We start from the raw sequence: 21,130 nt of genomic DNA, 5'->3' as shown, positions 1-21,130 counted from the left end.
TGGGAACCCCCTCCCTCAAATTCTTGTTTATCCCACCTGAATGATCAGAACTCCCCACATTTGAAATGAGGGCAGGTTAAAGAGTCTGCCTGTGGGAAGTGAGGGCATAAGAAGGAGTTAGAGAGAGAAGAGGGAGACAGCAAGGAAGCCTGGAGAGCAGATGAAAGAGAGAAGAGGCAGGAGGGATCATAGAGCAGTAGGAAAGAGGTTCCTTAGCTTAGAAAACACATGGCACATGGTGGTTAGGGCTTTGAAATAAAGCTGGATTTCTCCTGAAACTTCATCTGACTGCTTTATGAACTCTGCCATTACCCTGCAACCTTCAGACCTGCCAGCCCGTAGGGGCTGTAAGAGCCAGGACAAGCCAAGAAAGGCCTCACCACCCTTCTACCAACTAGGACTCATTTAATTTATAATTAAAACACACCGTCCATTTGTGCCAAATTGGGTCACGTGCTTTGACTTTCCAGGATCCCTTGCATTATAACAGAGTATGCAGTCTTTGGGGCACTGCAATTAAATTTGTGAGCACTCCAACTAAAGTGTAAAAGCCCTAGTAAGCTCGGCAAGTAAATGTGTGTGAGACTCCAGGGACAGCAAACAGGAATAAAAAAAAAAACAAACGAACAAAAGTCCCTGAAGCAAGCAACTTGGAAAATTACAACTTAGAATAGGGTAATATGCTTTCTTGGTATAGGACAAAAATAAAAAAATCTTTCTAGGTCAAACCATAGTTTTGCAAACATAAACAGCAAAATGAAATTTGCTGACTGTTTTACACAAGAAAAGAACATGTTCACTACAGCTTATTATACACACACATACATCATCTGAAAGAAAAATATAAGAAGTAAACACCCGAATCCCGGTGTCCCATATGGTCCCCCGTGCCTGCCAGGAGCTATTTCTGAGCAGACAGCCAGGAGTAATCCCTGAGCACTGCCGGGTGTGGCCACCCCCCCCAAAAAAAAAAAAAAAAGAAGAAGTAACCACCAAAAATAATCTACAGATATCAGATGGAGATTATGTCTTTGGATATTGTAATAAGAAGGTAGATGCTTACAGCCAATGCAATTATCTCTTTTTGGGTATGGACCACATCTGGTGGAGCTCAGGTATTACTCCTGGCTATTAAGTTCAGGGATTGCTCCTGATTGGTTCAGGGGACCATATGGATTTCCAGGAAGAGAACCCAATTTGGCCATATGCAAGAGAAGTATCCTACCTATCAGTGGTTCATCTTTTGACTATAGAGCACATTACTGCGGAAATTCTGAGAATGATCAAAGAAGGATGCACTTGATAACATTCATCAATTTTTGAACCAACCCTGAATTCTCTCTCTGATCTTGTTTGTGGGATAATGAATTCCTTAATATTAAAAAGCAACTCTACTAAACCAAGTAAAGCCAGTTGACTTCAATGATAATACATATACATTAAAATACATTATTAAGAGACTCTAAATTCACCTAATGTTACTTAAAAGTGGAATTATGAATCAGGGAGGTAGATCCATCAGATGGAGCACAGGCTTTGCATTGAGAAGTCTGGGGCCAACTCTGGCACCACAGCACCATTGGGAACACAACCAAAAGCAACCCTCTCCCCTTAAATGTAAAATAAATAATTATCTAAGTATCAAAACAACATACTTAATATCAATGGAAATTAATGTGGGATTTCAATTTCATTTTCAGGCAACATTAGGATACCTCTGACAATATTTTAGTTGTTGTTGTTTTCATCTGATGAGGGAGAGTGGTATGAGGGATTTAACCCAGAGTCTATATGCATTCTCTCTCCCACTAACATATATCCCCAGTACCCCACTACAAAATTTAAAAACACTTTGTGTAACAGTTTCCTGTCAGACCAAGTAACCTTGGAAATACAGTAATGTGGGAATCAATTTACCCTTAGTTTTCTTTGGGTCATGGCTGTTTCTAGTGCCATTTCTCTTAAAGGATCCCTGGTAATGTCAAGCATGGAAGCTTTGATTGTGTCTCCTGGATAGAGGCTCAATCGAGACTGTCGAAGGGCGATTCTAGCTTGCAGCTGCATCATTTCTTCTTCTTGTCGTTTTAGCATAATCTCTTGATTAATTAAATTGCCTTCAAGGGATGTTTCATATTGTCTGCTTATATAAAGAACAAGAAAGGGATTATCTTAAATTGGATCAAGAGAAAACATGTTATATAATAATCAAACATGAACAAAAATTTTACTTTTATATTTCCAAGCAAATATTTGCAGTTAATAGCACAGTCAATTCCTATTGATCAATTCCCTGAATCTATTAAAGATTTAACTGACTTAACTTTCTATTCTTTTTTTTTGTTGTTGTTGTTGTTTGTTTTTGTTTTTTTTGGTCACACCCAGCGCCGCTCAGGGGTTACTTCTGGCTCTATGCTCAAAAATCGCTCCTGGCAGGCTCCAGAGACCATATGGGATGCTGGGATTCGAACCACTGTCCTTCTGCATGCAAGGCAAAGGCGCTCCTATCTCTCCAGCCCCTTAACTTTCTATTCTAATACCACTGTCATTACTATGAGGTAACACACAGACTAAGGTGTTTCTAACGGACATCTCCTTCAACCCAGCCAGCCAATGATTTCATAGCAATACTGACTCTTAATAATAACCATATCACTTAAAAATTTTCTATTTACGTATTTTAATAATCAGTAGATAATCTTATTGAATAAAATCCTCAGGTTCTAACACCAGAACACCGGAGAGACGTGGGTCTGAAAGTGAATGGCAGTCTGGAGAACAATTCATAAGCACACTCATGGGGCGAGAAACAGATTTTCGTGAATTCCTCCACATTGCCCTTTGCTCCTAAGATGCAGATAGCTCCGTGGAAGTCCAGAAACACAAAACAGCGAGTTCCTTCCAATTAATCTGAGGGAAATAACCACACCTGGAGGTGGGAACAGGTGGTCTCAACACCCATCCAAGGAGCTATATTCAAAGATGTTTCCAACCAATGAGTAGCAAGTGTATACTGAGTGAGGTAGAATCAGATCAATCCCATTAGTCCCACATCATTTTACTTTTTTTAAAAGCCCAATTCCCCCAATACCTTTTTTTCAAATAATAAAGCCTATAAGAAATTAGTTTATTAGCTCTAACTTTTATTGTTCCCTCTTGTCTGGTGTTTACACTGCTTGGATCCTAAGGTCAATCACTCGTGCAATTTCATGTAAGTGCAAAACCACACTGGCTGGCCTCATTATGCCCTGAGACTACCTAGTGACATGGTGTTTTTTTTTTTTTTTTTTTTTGGTTTTTGGGTCACACCCGGTGACGCTCAGGGGTTGGTGTTTTTTTTTTTAAAGTTTTAATTTCTATTTATTTCAGCATAGCTATTAATACAACGAATTATAATGCATAATATAAGTATATAAATTGTTGTTAGCTTTAAAGTATGCATAAATTATAAATAAGATAGTAGGTAATTATGCAATATATATCATGTATTGTTTTCCAAAATAAATGAACTCACCATTCGTTGTAATACGTTTTACATCATAGGATGGTCCTTCCGGCCCACATCCCTATTATGCTTGGATATTACTACTGTACTGTCTTTTCTTTTTCTTTTTTTTTCTTTTTTAAAATAATTATCTTTATTTAAACACCGTGATTACAAACATGATTATAGTTGTATGATTACAGTCATGTAAAGAACACCCCCCCCTTCACCGGTGCAACATTCCCACCACCAATTTCCCAGATCTCCCTCCTCCCACCCCCCCACACCTGTACTCGAGATAGGCTTTCTACTTCCCTCATTCATTCATATTGTTATGATAGTTTTCAGTGTAGTCATCTCTCCAACTGTACTCATCACTCTATGTGATGAGCTTCATGTCACGGTTTTTTAGAGAGAAATTTTTATCTTCTTTCTTCTGCTCTTTTCTTTTCAAAGTTCTAGTATGTTTTCCTCTTTTTAAGTTGATTATTTCCTTAGTGTTCTTTGAGAAATAAGAAACAATTGGGAGCTAACCTCTTCATTATTCTACCACTAAACTTTCCTGGTCTATATTCACTTTTATGTTCTGCCTTCTCTCCTGTTATCAAAGACAGGTCTACTGAACGTTTTCATAGGCTCCAGACTTAACATGTATATCAACTCCTCTCCCTGTTGAAAGACTTTGCTCCGAAGATTATACTTTCACATTTACTCATAACTTCATACACTAAATTATTTCACTGGCATATAAGCACCATGTACTTTGTCCAATGTAAAGAGAAGTGTTAAGAGTCTATATTCCCATTTTCCTTGCTGTCTTTTAGAAAGATCTCTTAAAAATTAGAATCATGGGGCCGGGCGGTGGCGCTAAAGGTAAGGTGCCTGCCTTGCCTGCACTAGCCTTGGACGGACCGCGGTTCGATCCCCCGGTGTCCCATATGGTCCCCCAAGCCAGGAGCAACTTCTGAGCGCATAGCCAGGAGTAACTCCTGAGCGTTACTGGGTGTGGCCCAAAAACCAAAAAAAAAAAAAAAATTAGAATCATTATGTCATTAGAATCTTATGCCCACTTCATCTTCCACTCTGTTTTGAACTCAGACCACATAGTTTTAATTCCTTCTACCCCACCAAGCACACATACACACTCAAACACACACACACACACACATGCACATACACAAGCATACACAGCCTATTTTAATTTTATGAATGTCCCATGATCTATATTAAAGGCAAAGTTTAATTTTTTCTGAAGGCAGATGTGTGAGCTATTCCTAGCTCTATGGTCAGAAGTGACCCTGGTGTTGCTAAGGTAACCGTAGGCAGTGCCCAGAATCAAATCAGAATTGGCTATGTGCAAGCTAAGTGCCTGACCCCAAGAGCTCTCCAGATCCAAGAGTTAGAAGAAAAATCTGTTTGTTTTGAGTCACACTTGGCTGAACTTGAGAATAATTCCTGGCAGTGCTCAGGTGCCAGGGATTGAACCTAGTTGGCTTTACCCATTGTACTACCTTTTTGCCTCCATCCCCATCTAAACTTAATCTTTAATTTTCATTTTATTTGACCGCTAATGATCACTGGATATTCCTTTCTTCTTGAAACATTTTGCTTTCAGGAAGCCATGCTTTTTATTTTTTTCTTCACTGACTCCTCAAATCTTTTGCTGGATCCTCATTTATATCTAATTTCTCAAGTTTGTACTAGAATACACATTGATACCTCCAGATATTCTAATCTCAATTTATACTCCAGACCTACTTGATCTGATCATGTCACACAGTTTTAATTGCATTATACATTATATATTTTTGCAACCTCATTTTTCTCCCCTGAATTCTAATTTAGGTGAGTTTCCCCTTAGATGTCAATATATATTTTTAACCTAACATATCTAAAACCAAATTGTTGATACCTTCCTTCACGTCCAAAGTTCTCCCTGAATCAATTATCAGTGGCTAAGGACACAAATTGGAGCTACCTTGATTTCTCTTTCTTGAAAATCCTAAAGGTGCAACCAACAATAATAACACTCAGCAATTTTCCATCAACAACCTAGTCTATGTTATGACCATCTCAAATAAGTTACTGTGATCACCTTCTAACAGTTTTTTCACTCTCACAGTGTGCCTTTCACAGAACAGCATAATCCTAGTACAATCTACATTGCTCACTATCTTCTAGACATTGGAACTGTTAAATAATTTTCTACTATAATTCAAATAATGCAAAAAAAGGCTTTTGTGGCCTGCAAGATTTTGGGTCCTGGTTACCATTCTCCACCTTACTCTTTTTACTGTGGCCAAACTGCTTTCCTGCTATTCTTTGAATATGCAGTATTCCTCTATTAGATCTCAGAGGTTCTGCTCTTCCTATTCCTTTGATCTGGAACTTTTCTTCCTGATATCTGAGTGGCTCACTCTATACTCTTAAACAGTTTCTCATCAAAAGGGACCCTTTGGTATAAGATTCTCTAGTTAGCCACCTATGTAAATTAGAATTAAGATATCTCACCTCTATGCTCCCTATTTCTTTGGCTTGCTTTATTTTTCTTCAAAGCATCATTACTATCTGATGGTACATTTTTTTTAAAAAAACAGTTTATTGAAGAATATTTTGTGTCTTGTTACTGAACCTCTTTATAATTCTGTAAAGTAGCTAGTAATAATATTTATTTGTTGAAAAAATGATGGGTAAATTTAATTTGATACTCTCATCTTAATGAGGGAAAGAATAAAGAATTGAATTTACATATTTTAGTTTAAACATGTTATCTTATTTAAAATGTTAATATAAAAATTAAAAATTTAATCACCATGATATTAAGTTACAAAGTTGTTCCTAATTGAGTCTCAGTAGTAAAATGTTCTAACACCCTTCACGTTATCGGTGAAAAACATGCTATTTTAATCGAATATATTAGCCTTCTTCAAATTAGTCATACGAAGTTACAAAAAGACAGTAAAACTGACTATTCTTTTATCTCTCCCAGCAGGTTATCAGTAGAAGCTCCTATAAAGACTAAAATGTTTATAGTTTAAAACACATAAACAATTGCAACAGATGAATGAAAATCAGCAAATTTGGACTATTTAGATTGAAGAATGAAAAAGATGCTGTTTTGAATTATATAAAAGAGTACTTCATCAAACAGTTAAGCACAGACACAGTGGGAATTGTGTTAGTACAATGTTCTTCAAAAGTTAATACAGAAAAAGACTCAGAGATGCTCTTTGAAAAAAGCTTCATATATCCTTTTTGGTCACTGAAAGACATTTTTGATAGCTCATAATAAAACAATTACTCATTCTGCTCTCTCTGACTCATAATTTCCTGTTAATCTTGCTCCTCATCCCCATGATACAAATCAATAGCACTGTCTGGATCTGTTTTTCCATTTCATTCTAGCTATGGGAATGGAAATTTTTATAAGGAAGCATGTAACATGTCTAAATACAACGCTATTTATAGATCTCACAAATATGTGATCTAAAGAACAAAAAAGGACTCTTTGAGTAGAAGCACAGTCAAGATATTATCAAAAACTTGCATGTATTTAAAAAAAACTTGCACTTGAATCACGAACTTAAGATAGTATTTTAGTTAATGTGTTTTTTGTGGGAGAAAAATAGAGAGCAGGAACTATAGCACAGTGGATGGATAAGACACTTGCTTTGCACATGATGAACCCAGAATCAATGCTGGGAACTACCAGGAATAATCACTGACACAGAAAGAGATATAAGCTTTGCACACTGCATGATGTGCCCTCCCCCAAACAAAACAAAAATGATGGTTTATTACTAATACATGATTTGACAAGCCAAAGTGACTTACATGCCAGTATTTTCTAAAAAATGGCTAGAGAGACAGTACGAAGGTTATGGTTCTGTGTGGCTGACCTTAAATTGATCATTGGCACCACAGATATTGTTCCAGAAGCCCTAAACTCTACCAGGATGTTTTCATGTAAGTCCTGTCACTGCAGGTACCAAGTGGCATTGTATCCTTGGGTTCTAGCACTGACCCTGGTCCCTCGTTAGCTGAAAAAAAGCACTGCAAGACACACCCCAAACTTCTTGAGCACTGCTTGGGCACCTCGTCCCCAACTACCTACACACATTATTACTTTTTTTTGGGGGGGGGAAACACCTGGTGGTGCTCAGGGGTTACTCCTGGCTGTCTGCTCAGAAATAGCTCCTGGCAGGCACGGGGGACCATATGGGACACCGGGATTCGAACCAACCACCTTTGGTCCTGGATCGGCTGCTTGTAAGGCAAACGCCGCTGTGCTATCTCTCCGGGCCCCAAAATAAGATACTTTTTAAAAATTTGATAGATTTGATGGATCTAATCAAGAAAACTGAACATAAGCCTCAGGTGATTTAATTATGCTTTAATACCTTGTAGCAAACTATAAACCGGTAACACAGGATCACCAGAAATTCTTTCAGTTATTATCTCTATTCCTTCTTTTAATCAAGCCATATCCTTTTGATCACCAGATATTAGTCATCCTTAACTTTTCTCCAAAATTGGTTCTTTAGAGAAGACTGACTTGTTTAATTCAACACAGAGCTTAGTGAAATTCATATCTGCCTCTAATTAAGTTTATCCCGAATAGTTTTGCTTCTTTAGGAAAATTTGTAATATTAAAATTAGACCTTTCTTTATTTCTAACCTTTTTTTGTTTAAAAAATGTGGACATACATTTATTAGTCCCCCGTTACTGAAATTTAATGATTGACTCAAACAAAGCTATAGTCACTGGCTTGGAGGACCAGATGAAGGTGCTGGGAATTGAACCTGGGTTGGTTGTATGCAAGGCAAGTATTTTATTCACTATACTATCTCTCCAGTTCAATATAACTCTTTTTAAGACAGAAAATATATCAAGAATCAACTCTGTATAATAGGTTATTTAGTAGTAGCATATTCATCATTGGTCCAACAAATAATATTCATAATGTGCTCTGAAAGCCTGCTTGTTAAGTCTATTCAATCTTTGAAAGAGGTATTTATTTTTCTAGAAACCAATATTTACTGTCTTCTTGCAGATGTTTAAAGTAATGCCTAGATGGTTCTGATAATAACTTATTCAAATTAATATTAAAGTTTCAAAATTAAACACAAAATGTGATTGGAACTAATTCTAGTTTCAAAAGATGACAATAAATCTAACACAAACCACTGATGTATTTCATGTAAATATAAAGAGAACAAAAAGAGGCGGCAAAGGAAAGAAACAATGAGAAAACAGAATAAAGCAAATAATCTTTAAAAGCTCTCATGATTTGAATAAAAAAATATATATGATCACTGTTTTTCCTATAGCATACATACCTTGGTCTCTGGGACTGGCCTTGACTTGAAGTTTCATCTATTCCTGAGATACCAGTACTGGGTTCAAATCTCTTTGAAGCTTCACTTTTTCTCACTGATTGTGAAAGGAAAAGAATGAACACTATAGATATGAGGTCATATTACTTAAAAAATCCAAGCATTTTTAGCTGATGCACAGAACAAATTTAGAAACCACACTTGTATAATCAAATGTACACAGTTAAACTCTTTGAGATAATTCATGCTATTTCAAAAGACAGTGAACGCTTCTCCAACTACAAAAATGACTAAACTGTTGTTTAGTAGTAACCACTGCTAGTAATTTCTTTTTTTTTTAAATTATTTTTTGTGTTTGATTCCTAGTCAAGAGAATTTTTTTTTTTGGTTTTTGGTTTTTGGGTCACACCCGGTGGTGCTCAGGGGTTACTCCTGGCTGTCTGCTTAGAAATAGCTCCTGGCAGACATGGGGGACCATATGGGACACCAGGATTTGAACCAACCACCTTTGGTCCTGGATCGGCTGCTTGCAAGGCAAACGCCACTGTGCTATCTCTCCGGGCCCTGCTAGTAATTTCTTACAATGTTAAACTGAATATGATGACTTTGAATAATTTTAAAATCCCACACAGAATTATTCCTTTGTTTGATACCTTATATATAAACACCCCCTCAAAAGAAATACAACATCAGAGGTTCTTTAAAACATTTCCTTGCTTCATGTAATTCTCACCTTGTCTGAAGTCGGATTCAGAGGAAATAACAGATGGACTTTCACTGGCAGTACTAAAAATATCACTGTGGTAAGTTTTATATCTTCGGATTGGTTCTAAAAATAATAAAGCAAAAACATTAGAAAGCAATCATTAGTATTTCCATGTAAATCACACAACCATGTTCAGGTTTGGATTCAGTATGGGAATAAGGATGGTCTCCAGCACCACATAGACTGAGCCACACTGCATGCTCAAGACTTAACAATGATCAACCGGCCTGGTTGATTACATATCAGAGAATGGCCTTGTACCCCCAAAATATTAGAAAAATAAGAAAGAAAATACTGGATTAAAGATTTCAAAGAAATCGAAAAGACTGAAGCAACTCAAATTCTAAACAGATATACCAGATTTAAAAAGCACAATTAATGAAAATTTGCCATGGAAATAACAACAGGTTTAGACATGCAGAGTAAATAAAATGGATGATAAAAATCCAGTAAAGACTCAACTGATGGAACAGAGATTTAGTATGATTAGGGCACTCTCCTAGCATTTGCCCAATTGAGTTTAATTTCAGGCAACACACATTCCCCTGAGCATATGGGTGCAGCCTTGAAGGCCCCAAGCACTGCTATGTATATAGGTTTGGAGACCCCAATGACTTCTGTGTACAGTTCTGGGGGTCCCAAGTATGGCTGGGTGTGGCCCTTAAGGTTACCAACACCACTGGGGTAGTTCAGGTGTCCCTGGCCATGCATTAGAATGCCTGAGTGGCAATGTATCCTCAGACCTTTGCTCTACCAGCCTGATTGACTGAGAATTGCCAGTGGGTCCCCAAGTCTCTTGAGCACTACTTGGGTGGTTGTTCCCATCAAAAAAGAGTCAATAGATAGAGTGAAATAAACTTTAAGGTGTGTAGAGAGCTATATATGCTTTTCTTTTTGGTACATGCTTTGAATGCCTACAAATCTAGGTTTGATTCCTAGTCTACTAAGCACTGCCAGATTTGAGTAGGGCTACTCTATATTACTAGGCTTAAGCAGTGAAACAATTTACTAGTGTTTCCAGGAGTGACTCTGGTGTACCCAGAAGAGAAAACCCTGAGGCCACCCTGAGGACTCCTGGAAGGACTGTCAGACTTAGGAAAGAGTGAAGAAGCCCTTCAAGAATGATTACAACTTGATTAAAAGAGACAAGAATAATGGTGTGTAGTGTTTGTTGAGAATTTGGTTTTATGGTAGAATATATGCCCTCCATGAACAACATCCTGAATTAGACCCCAGCACTACATGCCTCACCCCCCAGCACTGCCAGATACCTAGTCACCAGCTGTTTGGCTAGCTGTGGCCAAGCTGCCCCTGCTTCCACCTGAATCTATGCTGGGAATAGAAAAAGATAGGTATACCAGAAGACAACGAGAGAGAATGTAACAAAATTTCTGTAAAAGAAAAAAAAAATAGCTGAGAACATCTCAAACACAAAGAACTAAGCCTAGGAATCCAGGAAGTTAATAGATTACTCACACTTCTAAATTAAAAAAAAGTCTACAAGTCACATCATTGTCAAATTACCAATGTCAAGAATATAGAAAAATATTTAAGGCTGCTATAAAAAAATATGCAATAGGATCCCACCAAACCATCAGATTTCTTAGAAAAAACTCAACAAGTTAAGGAGGAAAAGAGTGGAATGATATATTTAAAATACTAAATAATAGTCCAAATTGAAAAATTATTCTTTATAGGGGAAGTAGTTTTTCTTAATAAACAAAAGCCAAAAGAGCTCACAGCTAGAAATGTTTAAAGTTCTTTACAAGGCAAAAAATAAAATAAAATAAAAAAAGATGATGAAGTCTTAAATGCCATGGTGCACAAACAAGAATAATATCAAACAAAAAACATCACAGGGGAAGAACAGCAGACAATCTGTTTAATACAGAGAAAATGAATTGCTGCCTAAGCAAGAAAAATAACTATCTTAGAAGTAAAACTGCCTCAAACTTTGTGGTAACCACAAAAGTCTAGAGCTGAGATACTTAGAAGAGAAATGGAAGACATGAAGAGACTCACTTTAGGGAAAATCGTTTCAAGGAAAAGGCGGACAGAAACATGAAAAATGAAACACTCAAATATAAAACAGTCAGGGAACAAAAGACAATGTAGTAATTAAACACCATATATTAATAATCTCTCTGAAAGTGAAAAATCTAGTGAATTCACCAATGACATCATTGTTGCTTAAACCCAGAAACAAAGAAAAAAAAAAGGCAGGAACTGCTATACTGAATAAAGAAATGGTACACAGACTCAATAAAATACTACATAGGTTTTAGAAAATATTGACATCCTTTTGGGATAACTAGTATGCAATCCTAAGGTGAGGATGATTAACAAAATATCAAGAAAGTGAAAGGAAATCAACATAGTTTTACTCATATGTGAAATTTAAAGAACTAAAACAAACTGGCTAACCAATGAAAACCAACTCAGACTGTGAAAACATGATGGGTTAGCAGACGGGAGAAGGAAGATGGAGAAAATGAGTGGAGAGGATCCATTTGACAGTGATGACTCTTGGAACTTTAATGATGGCCAAGACTTACTTGGAAGATGTACAGCATCCTCAAATAATCTTATCATACTGTATGTAGATCAATAAAGCCAGATAAAATATTTTTTTTTTGTTTTTGGGCCACACCCGGTGATGCTCAGTGGTTACCCCTGGCTAGGCGCTCAGAAATCACTCCAAGTTTGGGGGATCATATAGGACACCAGGGGATCGAACCGAGGTCCATCCTAGAGCAGCCACATGCAAGGTAAATGCCCTACTGCTGCGCCAACGCTCCAGGCCGAACGCAGAATAAAATATTAAGAATGTTAAATTATCTGCCTTAGTTGAATTATTTATAATGGTTCTAGTACCATACCTTGGGGGTATTTGCATAACTACTTTATACTAATAAAGCCATCAATCTTCCAGAAACTCTATCTTAATTATTAGTGTGATGGGATTATTGAGGATTAGAAATTTTCTTTCCTTTTTTTATCTTTTCTAAGGCCGCAGACTAGTAGAGATCTAAAGTGGTGATTGTGTGTGTGTGTGTGTGTGTGTGTGTGTGTCAATGTATGTGAGCTTCTTGTATTCTATAATGTATCTCTTTAAAATGCTCTGTACCATGTTTTTTCATGTGACTTGGCTGATATAATCAGATGATTATTCCTGGCAATATTTACTACTCAGTCATTTGTAGAAGAAGATTATAATCAACCTAAAATTCTTTTTTTTTTTTTTGGTTTTTGGGCCACACCCGGTGACGCTCAGGGGTTACTCCTGGCTATGCGCTCAGAAGTCGCTCCTGGCTTGGGGGACCATATGGGACGCCGGGGGATCGAACCGCGGTCCGTCCTAGGCTAGCGCAGGCAAGGCAGGCACCTTACCTCCAGGGCCACCGCCCGGCCCCATCAACCTAAAATTCTTAGCCACAATTTAAGTCATGATTCAAAACTTCTAAACTATAAAATAAATCTAACCATTTCAGGCATCTTAATAAAATTTCATACTCTTCCTGAGTATTGTATATTGTGTTTAGGAGAGGCACATTTTTCATGTAGATCATTTGGGTAGAAACATTACTTGCCTTCTGAGGTAACTTACATGAAGGTGTTGTAGGTACACAGTGGCTTCTTTTATGTTTTGGGAAGCAGAAGGGTAATCTCTAATTGTTCCATGAGGTAGTCTAATACTCAGTTATTTTTGGGGGACGGGAGGAAAGATTCACATACCCTAAGTAGATTTTTCTATCTAAATTTAAATGTATAATCTAGTAATTTAGGTTTGGTTAGTTCCCAGAAATTTGGCAAATAATAATTGTGAAACCTACTGAAACACATAGTATAAAACCCCTCATGCACTCTTCTTTTAGCATCAATATAACAAAAGTGACTATTATTTTAGCTAGAATTACTGTTTTTAAATAAAAAGATGCTTCTAAGTACTACAAAATACAAAATTTTTTGAAGTCCTGAGTCTTGAACCATGAACATTAAAATATACATTTTTCAAATGTTTCATAGAATGTACATGTGACCATTTCATTGCAATGTTATGGAACTTACAATAGCAAAAATGGGGATTTTCAAATTTTAGAAAAAGCTTCCTACAATAGTATTTAATGTGAAGATTAAACTGACTCTATTTGATTAATTTTTTGTTATAAAGTTGAGTAAACATCTAATTTATTGGTTTGCAAATTTCTTTTTCAACCATAAACATTTACATTATACAAACCAGTGTACATAGTCTCTTCAGGGCAACAATTAGTCTTTATTTCTTTTTCACTGTCATTCTCCTTCATCTTCTATAACTACTCAGTTTTAAAATATAAAAAATGAAGTTATAGGAAAGAATCCTAATGTTATAAATAATAATGAATGCAAAAGAACAAATGGGAGAATAAAATTAGACTGATACAACACTAGAAAAAAAATCACTAAATTGTATATAAGTGTATGTAACATGAACAAGCTTATATTCTCTTTAAAAGTATAGGGATGACAAAAGAATGGCTTAAAAATTAACACTAGTGGTTGGGTATGTGTCTTATCAGTAAAATCATTTATTACTTAATGGGCAAATGCAGTAAGATGTGGATTTAGTCTCTGGATTTGTAAAAGCTAAAATAAATAAAAATACGGGGCTGGAGTGATAGCACAGAGGGTAGGGTGTTTGTCTTGTATGTGGCTGGCCTGGGTTCAATCTCTAGCATCCCATATATAACTACCTGAGACTGCCAGGAGTAATTTCTGAGTGCAGAACTAGGAGTAACCCCTGAATGCCAATGGGTATGGGCCAAAATCAAATAAACCAAAACAAAAAAGCAATGAATTGACATTTATATGAAAGTCTTATTATAAAAATTCTGTAATCATATATATGTAAAATTGAATGCATCTTTAATATACAATACTACTACACCATCATTAAATGTATAATATTTTTTGTCAAAATACAAATATTTAGGGGCCGGAGTGGTGGCGCAAGTGGTAAGGTGTCTGCCTTGCGTGTGCTAGCCTAGGACCAACCTTAGTTGGATCCCCGGCGTCCCATATGGTTCCCCAAACCAGGAGCTATTTTTGAGTGCATAGCCAGGAGTAACCCATGAGCGGTGTGGGTGTGGCCAACCACCCGCCCAAAATACAAATATTTAATTAATTTGTAACTGAAATACAAGTCTCCAAACAAAATTTACTTCCACTCTTATCATATTAACTCTATTTACATTGTGACAATAAATAACAGCTTGTTAATAGGTGATAGCCTTCAGTCCTAAATTGATAATTAAGAGCCAGAGTTTATTTTTTTTAATTTTATTTTATTGAAACAATTCTGACCTACAGTCCTTCATAGTTGAATTTCAGATATACAATAAAAAGAGCCACTGTTTCTACCTCTAGCTTACAACATCTAAAAAATATAAAGTTGTGGTATGTGACTATGGACATTGCATGTTAAATATTTAGAAAGCTATGAAGATTTGCATGATATTTTGATCTTATATAAAGTTTCTCTGATGAAAAATTTAAATCAACAATCTTCACATTAAAATTAATCTGGGTCAGCACTTCTATCTATAAACACCAAATTTCAGAAGGAAATATACTTAAGATGACAGATGTTATTATAGTTCAGAATAATAAAAAATTTTAAATGCATTTTAATATTATGGTCCATACAAAATATTTTAATTTTCAAGTAAAGAAACTAAAGTAATAATTATGCATCCTGTATTATATAATTTTCCTATGCATTCAGAATATTAATTTCTGGAGATTAGAGATTGTACATTTTGTTTGTTAGAATCTACTATATTCTATATCATGACATCTTATATTCTAAACTCTTGTGTAAGGCTCAGATATGTAAATTAATTTTTTATTCTTTTGAGAAATTGACATATTATGCATATTTATAAATTTAAGACATCATGATTTGATTATCATAATATATTGAACCTAGAGAAAAAATGATATTCAAGTGATAACATGTATAAGTAAGAAAAGATAGAACATAGAAATGTTCTTTGTGTAAAATAAATTACAAATATATTTTACTGTAAATATAAAAAATTTATTGAGTAAAAATGAAAAAAAAGAATGGCCTCTCAAATACCCTCCACAGGGATCATATGAAATATAGTAGCCACAAATCTGGGACTTGACTTTCATGTGGGCTGACTGTAGTGCTAGTATTTCTAGTATTATCAAGAATCTCTTATTGTTATGACTTTTTTACTCCTTCTGAAACTTTCAAACAGAGCCAACTGCTGAAAGATATTGACAGAATTTGCTGGTGATTGGTCAGGCTTTGACTAACAAGTATGTGATTTTTCTCTGAGTTGGATAATGCAGAGAAATAAGAGGTAGGCTTTTTCTTCATTAAACATTGTATAACATAGATGAATTAGCATCATGGGATATACTAAATTTCCTAAATAATCACACTGCAATACACAGTTTACATTGATAAACACTGAGTGTATTATATGTAAAGTGTAGTAACAGATGATAAGATAATTATGATTTAGGCCACGCCAAATTTATGATGCCTATTGACAAAAAAAATTGTCCAACAAAGTAAAGTTTAAGAAATATAAGGTGGGCCCAGAGAGATAGCACAGCGGTGTTTGCCTTGCAAGCAGCTGATCCAGGACCAAAGGTGGTTGGTTCGAATCCCGGTGTCCCATATGGTCCCCCGTGCCTGCCAGGAGCTATTTCTGAGCAGACAGCCAGGAGTAACCCTGAGCACCGCCAGGTGTGACCCAAAAAAACGAAACAAAACAAAAAAAAAGAAATATAAGGTGATCTTTAGAGTGAAGGGCCATGGAAGGAAAAGGGAAAAAGACAAAATATAAATAAGGTATTACAACAAGATAGGAGATGGTCAAAATAAGACTGGAGAAATACAGTGGTAGAAAGTCTTAAATTCAGGATTTAAAAAAATTCTTAGATGTTATCCTACTTCAATGGTGGAAAGTTATAAAATAGCTGAAGGCAGAGTAAAAGACAACAGATAAAGGGAATATTATAGGAAGAAGTCAGCTTAGAAAACTATCTCAATACCCTATTGGCAATAGAAAGAAGTACACTATTCATGTTGCAAGTGCCCAGCAGATAGGTGTGATTTGTAACTGATGAATTGCATTTTTCATATTAATCTTTTCTCCTTGAAGAAATTCAGAAAAGATCAGTCTAAAGCGTTAACTTTTTAGTACAGGGGTTATCGCCTTACATGTGGTTGACATTGGTTTGACCCTAATCACAGAGATAGAAGTAGCCCCTCTGTAGTAGGCTATGGCTCAAGTTGCTCCTCTTGACCTAAATATATAAATCTGTTAAAAATCTAGTCCTGGGTGATAGAGGCATTTGATTTTTCTTGCTGATATTGCTGATCTTTAATAATTCTTCATATGTGCTTTTTCAATCATCCTTAATATGTGCTTTTCAGTGATACAAAGAAGTGTGTTTGTTTGTTTTGATTGTTTTGTTTTTCTTCACCCAGTGATGCTCAGGGGTTACTCCTGGCTATGCACTCAGAAATCACTCCTGGCTTGGCGGACTATATGGGATGCTGGGGATTGAACCCAGATCCATCCTGGGTCCTGGGTGTGCAAGACAAACACCCTACTATTGCTCAAGACCCAGAAGAGTGTATTTATCTTACTAGAATGATAACCAATTCATTAGTCCCTGACACGCACAAAATCCCTGATTATATATTGGTAGAAATACATAAAATATCAGCTTATTCATATTTACTGCTACAAAAATTGTATGAGCAAAATCAAAATTGAATATTAAATTTACGTTTGTTTATAGAGTAATCCAAGTAAAGAAAAGGACCTTTCTTTTCCTTTATGCTATTCCAAAAAAAAATTGTTGGAAGGAATAAAAATGCAATTTACTTTTTTTAAACTCTATTTATTTATTTATTTATTTATTTATTTATTTATTTATATTTATTGATTGGTGCTCAGGAGTCACTCATGGCTCTGCACTCAAATCGCCCCTGGCAGGCTGGGGAACCATATGGGATGCCAGGAATCAACAGGATCCCTCCCAGGTTGGCTGCATGCAAGGCAAACACCCTACTACTACGCTATCTCTCCGGGCCCAAAATGGAATTAACTTTTACTAGTAAGTTACCTTTACTAGTTTTAAATTTCTCTATAAAACATTTTTCTCCATAAAATGCTACTAAAAGTAACCCAATCAAGAATCCAAAACAGATGACTGGCTAAGGGAAGTATGGAATAAAAACACAATTTTCTTACTCAGTCATAAGAAAATATGAAATCATAAATTTGAGCTACATGGGTGAATATAAAGAATTATCATGGGACTGGAGAGACAGCATGGAGGTAAGGCATTTGCCTTGCAGGCAAAAGGTCGGTGGTTCGAATCCCAGCATCCCATATGGTCCCCTGAGCCTGCCAGGAGTGATTTCTGAGCATAGAGCCAGGAGTAACCCTAAGAGCTGCAGATGTGACCCCAAAATAAATAAATAAATAAATAAATAAATAAATAAATAAATAAAACAATTATCATACTGAAATATGTCAGCCAGAAGGAAAGACAGACACAGAATGGGCTCTCTCATGTGTCAGATATAAAGAAATGCCATATGAGAATAATAAATACCCAAAGGCAACAGAAACAGAACTGATCTTTGGTAGGAAGCTACCACAGAAAATAAATGTTTATTTTTTATACAGTTTTTGGTATAACTCTTGTGATCTTTAAATTTGGTAGTTGCTACTGTCAGTTACTTTAGCATTAAAAGAAGTCAGAGTACATTTAAAAGATTTTGAAGATTTAGTCACATGTTCTTTTTCATATAACTAGTTTCCATAATTATGGGAAATCATAAATTTCCATTACAAATTTTCTGAGTCTCATTCTAAAAATTTCCTGCTACCTGTTACTTCCTGGAATAATGTAACAATCGAAAAAAAGAAGTTGTCAAATTTCAGTATGTTCTTTTAGACATACAAGGAGGATCTTTGAAGATAGGAAAAATAGTTGTCTTAAATTTCAGATGATTAATACTTTCCTTAACATAGGCTCAAGCCTCTTCAAAGAGTTTTTATCAGATTTACCAGCCAAATAGCACAAGAGAGATACAACCATAAAGTTTTGAATTGGAAGGTTCTAGATACCATTTAAATAAACATCAGATTTTTCAGAAATACAGAGTAAACTGTTGTTTAGATATATGTAATTCATAATAGACTTGAAATTAAGATCTCTTGAACCTGAATAAGATTGCTTTTCTTGTTATTGTGATTTCAGAGTTTAGAAAAAACTTTCATTACATAGGAAGGTGAAGAGTTTAAATACTATGTTACACAATACTTTAATGTTAGTATCCAAGTCCGTGAGCCTATTCTCATTACTGATGCATCATGATAATTCATTTCCATGATTTTATAATTGAATGTTATAGAAGTGTAAGAAAATGGATTTATAAATATTACACTTCATGTTAGAGACTTCTAGTAATACTTTTAAATTTAATTTTTGGCACCCTGATTTACAGTAGTATTTTGTGAAGAACATAATCCCTATCCCAGAGTACCTACTTTCCACACTTGTCCTAGTAGCCCCATTCTGAGTTGTGGTTGGTTTTATTGTCACATCCAGAAGTGATCAGAAATCACTTCTGGTAAGTCTCAGGAGGACTATAAGTGGTGCTGAGGATCAAATATTGGTCTGCTGTGTGCAAAGCAAGTGCCTCACCTGTCAACCAGAGTTGGCTGTATGCAAGAAAAGTATATTAACTCCTGTACTATCTCTTCAGTCCCCAGTCATTAAAAAATACTTTAAAACAAGAGTATTTATAAAGATTTGTACAAAATAGGGGCTGGAGTGATAGCATGGAGGTAGGGTGTTTGCCTTTCATGCATTAGGATGGTGATTCGAATCCCAGCATCCCATATGGTCCCCCGAACCTGTCAGGAGTGATTTCTGAGCGTAGAGCCAGGAGTATAACACCTGAGCGCTGCAGGTGTGACCCAAAAACAAACAACAAAAAAAGATGTGTACAGAATAATGTGATTAACAGTAATATCCACTGATCCACTGTTTTTCTTGATTTGTCACAAAAAAGAGACATAAGAGATCCACTTTTCATCAGGATTAAATAAGATATATAGGATTATATGTTATCTTCTATTTTCTTTGTATTCTAAGTAAAAATCTTCATATTAGCAGCTATACTTGCACAATTAACATAAACTAGCCTATCTTTAGTAAAGCACAATGGGAGCTGGAGAAATACCACAGTGGTAGGGGTGTTTGCCTTGCACCTGGCCAATCTGGGATGGACTCTGGTTCGATTTCCAGCATCCTATATGGTCCTCTAAGCCTACTAGGAGCAATTTCTGAATGCAGAGCCAGGAGTAACCCCTGAATACCCCTGGGTGTGGCCTAAAAATAATTTTAAAAAAGCACAATGAAAAAAAAACCCAGGATGTTATATAACCAAATAAACTGACAATTATTACTTTTGAATTCCAAACCTCAAATATTCCTTTTAAATAAATCTTTTAGTAATGAGCAAATACTTATTGCTGCTTCCAAGTCACTGGGGAAATAATAGAATATTTTTAAGCTAGTATACTTCCATTAAGTACTTCCAACATTTTCAATTTTTCTTGGTTATAAAAATTCTGACTTTTCACAATTTTATAAAATGATAAAAGTTAGCTCTAAAGTAAACAAAAATATTTTGATTCCTGGATGAACAGGTAGGTTCTTTTTAAGGAGTAATGCTTTTGAAAACTCCTTTAGTAAGGATTTCAGAATAGATACTGTTCTATAACAGTAATTTCAAGAAGTATTAAAAAATTTCCTTTTGGTTGTATCTTATAACAAAAATAATTATTTCTGAAACTAGAAATTATCTTTAATAACAAATCACCATTTTGAAAAATAATAGTTTGAAAAGATTATATATCACCTTGGCAGAGATTTATTCAAATTGAGAGTTTGTTTGAATTTCTGTAACTTATATACACTCACAACATCTAAAAGATAAAGCTCATAAGCAAACTAGGACATAATTTGGCCTAAAATTCACTCTATAGGGGCAGGAGCGATGGCGCAAGCAGTAGGGTGGTTTGCCTTGCATGTGCTAACCTAGGACGGAATGCGCTTCGACCCCACCACCACCACCCCACACCCCGCGTCCCCTCTGATCCGCCAAGCCAGGAGTGATTTCTGAGCACATAGCCAGGAGTAACCCCTGAGCGTCACCAGGTGTGGCCCAAAAAGAAAAAAAAATTCACTTTATAAATATTAGAAAAACCACCTAAACAAAATATAGTAACGTTACAAGTAAACAGATAAAATATATTTTCATTCAAGTTTATTATTATTCTCAAAACAAGGTTTAATAAAACTATTTCTCGGGCCCGGAGAGATAGCACAGCAGCGTTTGCCTTGTAAGCAGCTGATCCAGGACCAAAGGTGGTTGGTTCGAATCCCGGTGTCCCATATGGTCCCCCGTACCTGCCAGAAGTTATTTCTGAACAGAC

The 21,130-nt window shown here is 35.8% G+C and overlaps 1 protein-coding gene across 1 annotated transcript in view; it reads right to left on the bottom strand.

Annotated features, from left to right (window-relative positions):
* Positions 1-21,130, bottom strand: part of PTPN13 (protein tyrosine phosphatase non-receptor type 13) — a 196,595-nt gene that overhangs the window by 100,524 nt on the left and 74,941 nt on the right. Inside the window, exons 7-9 of the mRNA XM_049789778.1 lie at positions 9,552-9,647; positions 8,822-8,915; positions 1,918-2,140 (exon numbers count right to left, since the gene is read on the bottom strand). Coding sequence (XP_049645735.1) covers positions 1,918-2,140; positions 8,822-8,915; positions 9,552-9,647 — 413 coding nt within the window. The remainder of the gene's footprint in view (positions 1-1,917; positions 2,141-8,821; positions 8,916-9,551; positions 9,648-21,130) is intronic.

Source organism: Suncus etruscus, chromosome 16 (genome assembly GCF_024139225.1).
Source record: "Suncus etruscus isolate mSunEtr1 chromosome 16, mSunEtr1.pri.cur, whole genome shotgun sequence".
NCBI classification, from domain to species: Eukaryota; Metazoa; Chordata; class Mammalia; order Eulipotyphla; family Soricidae; genus Suncus; species Suncus etruscus.
This window is presented reverse-complemented; position numbering and strand designations above follow the sequence as displayed.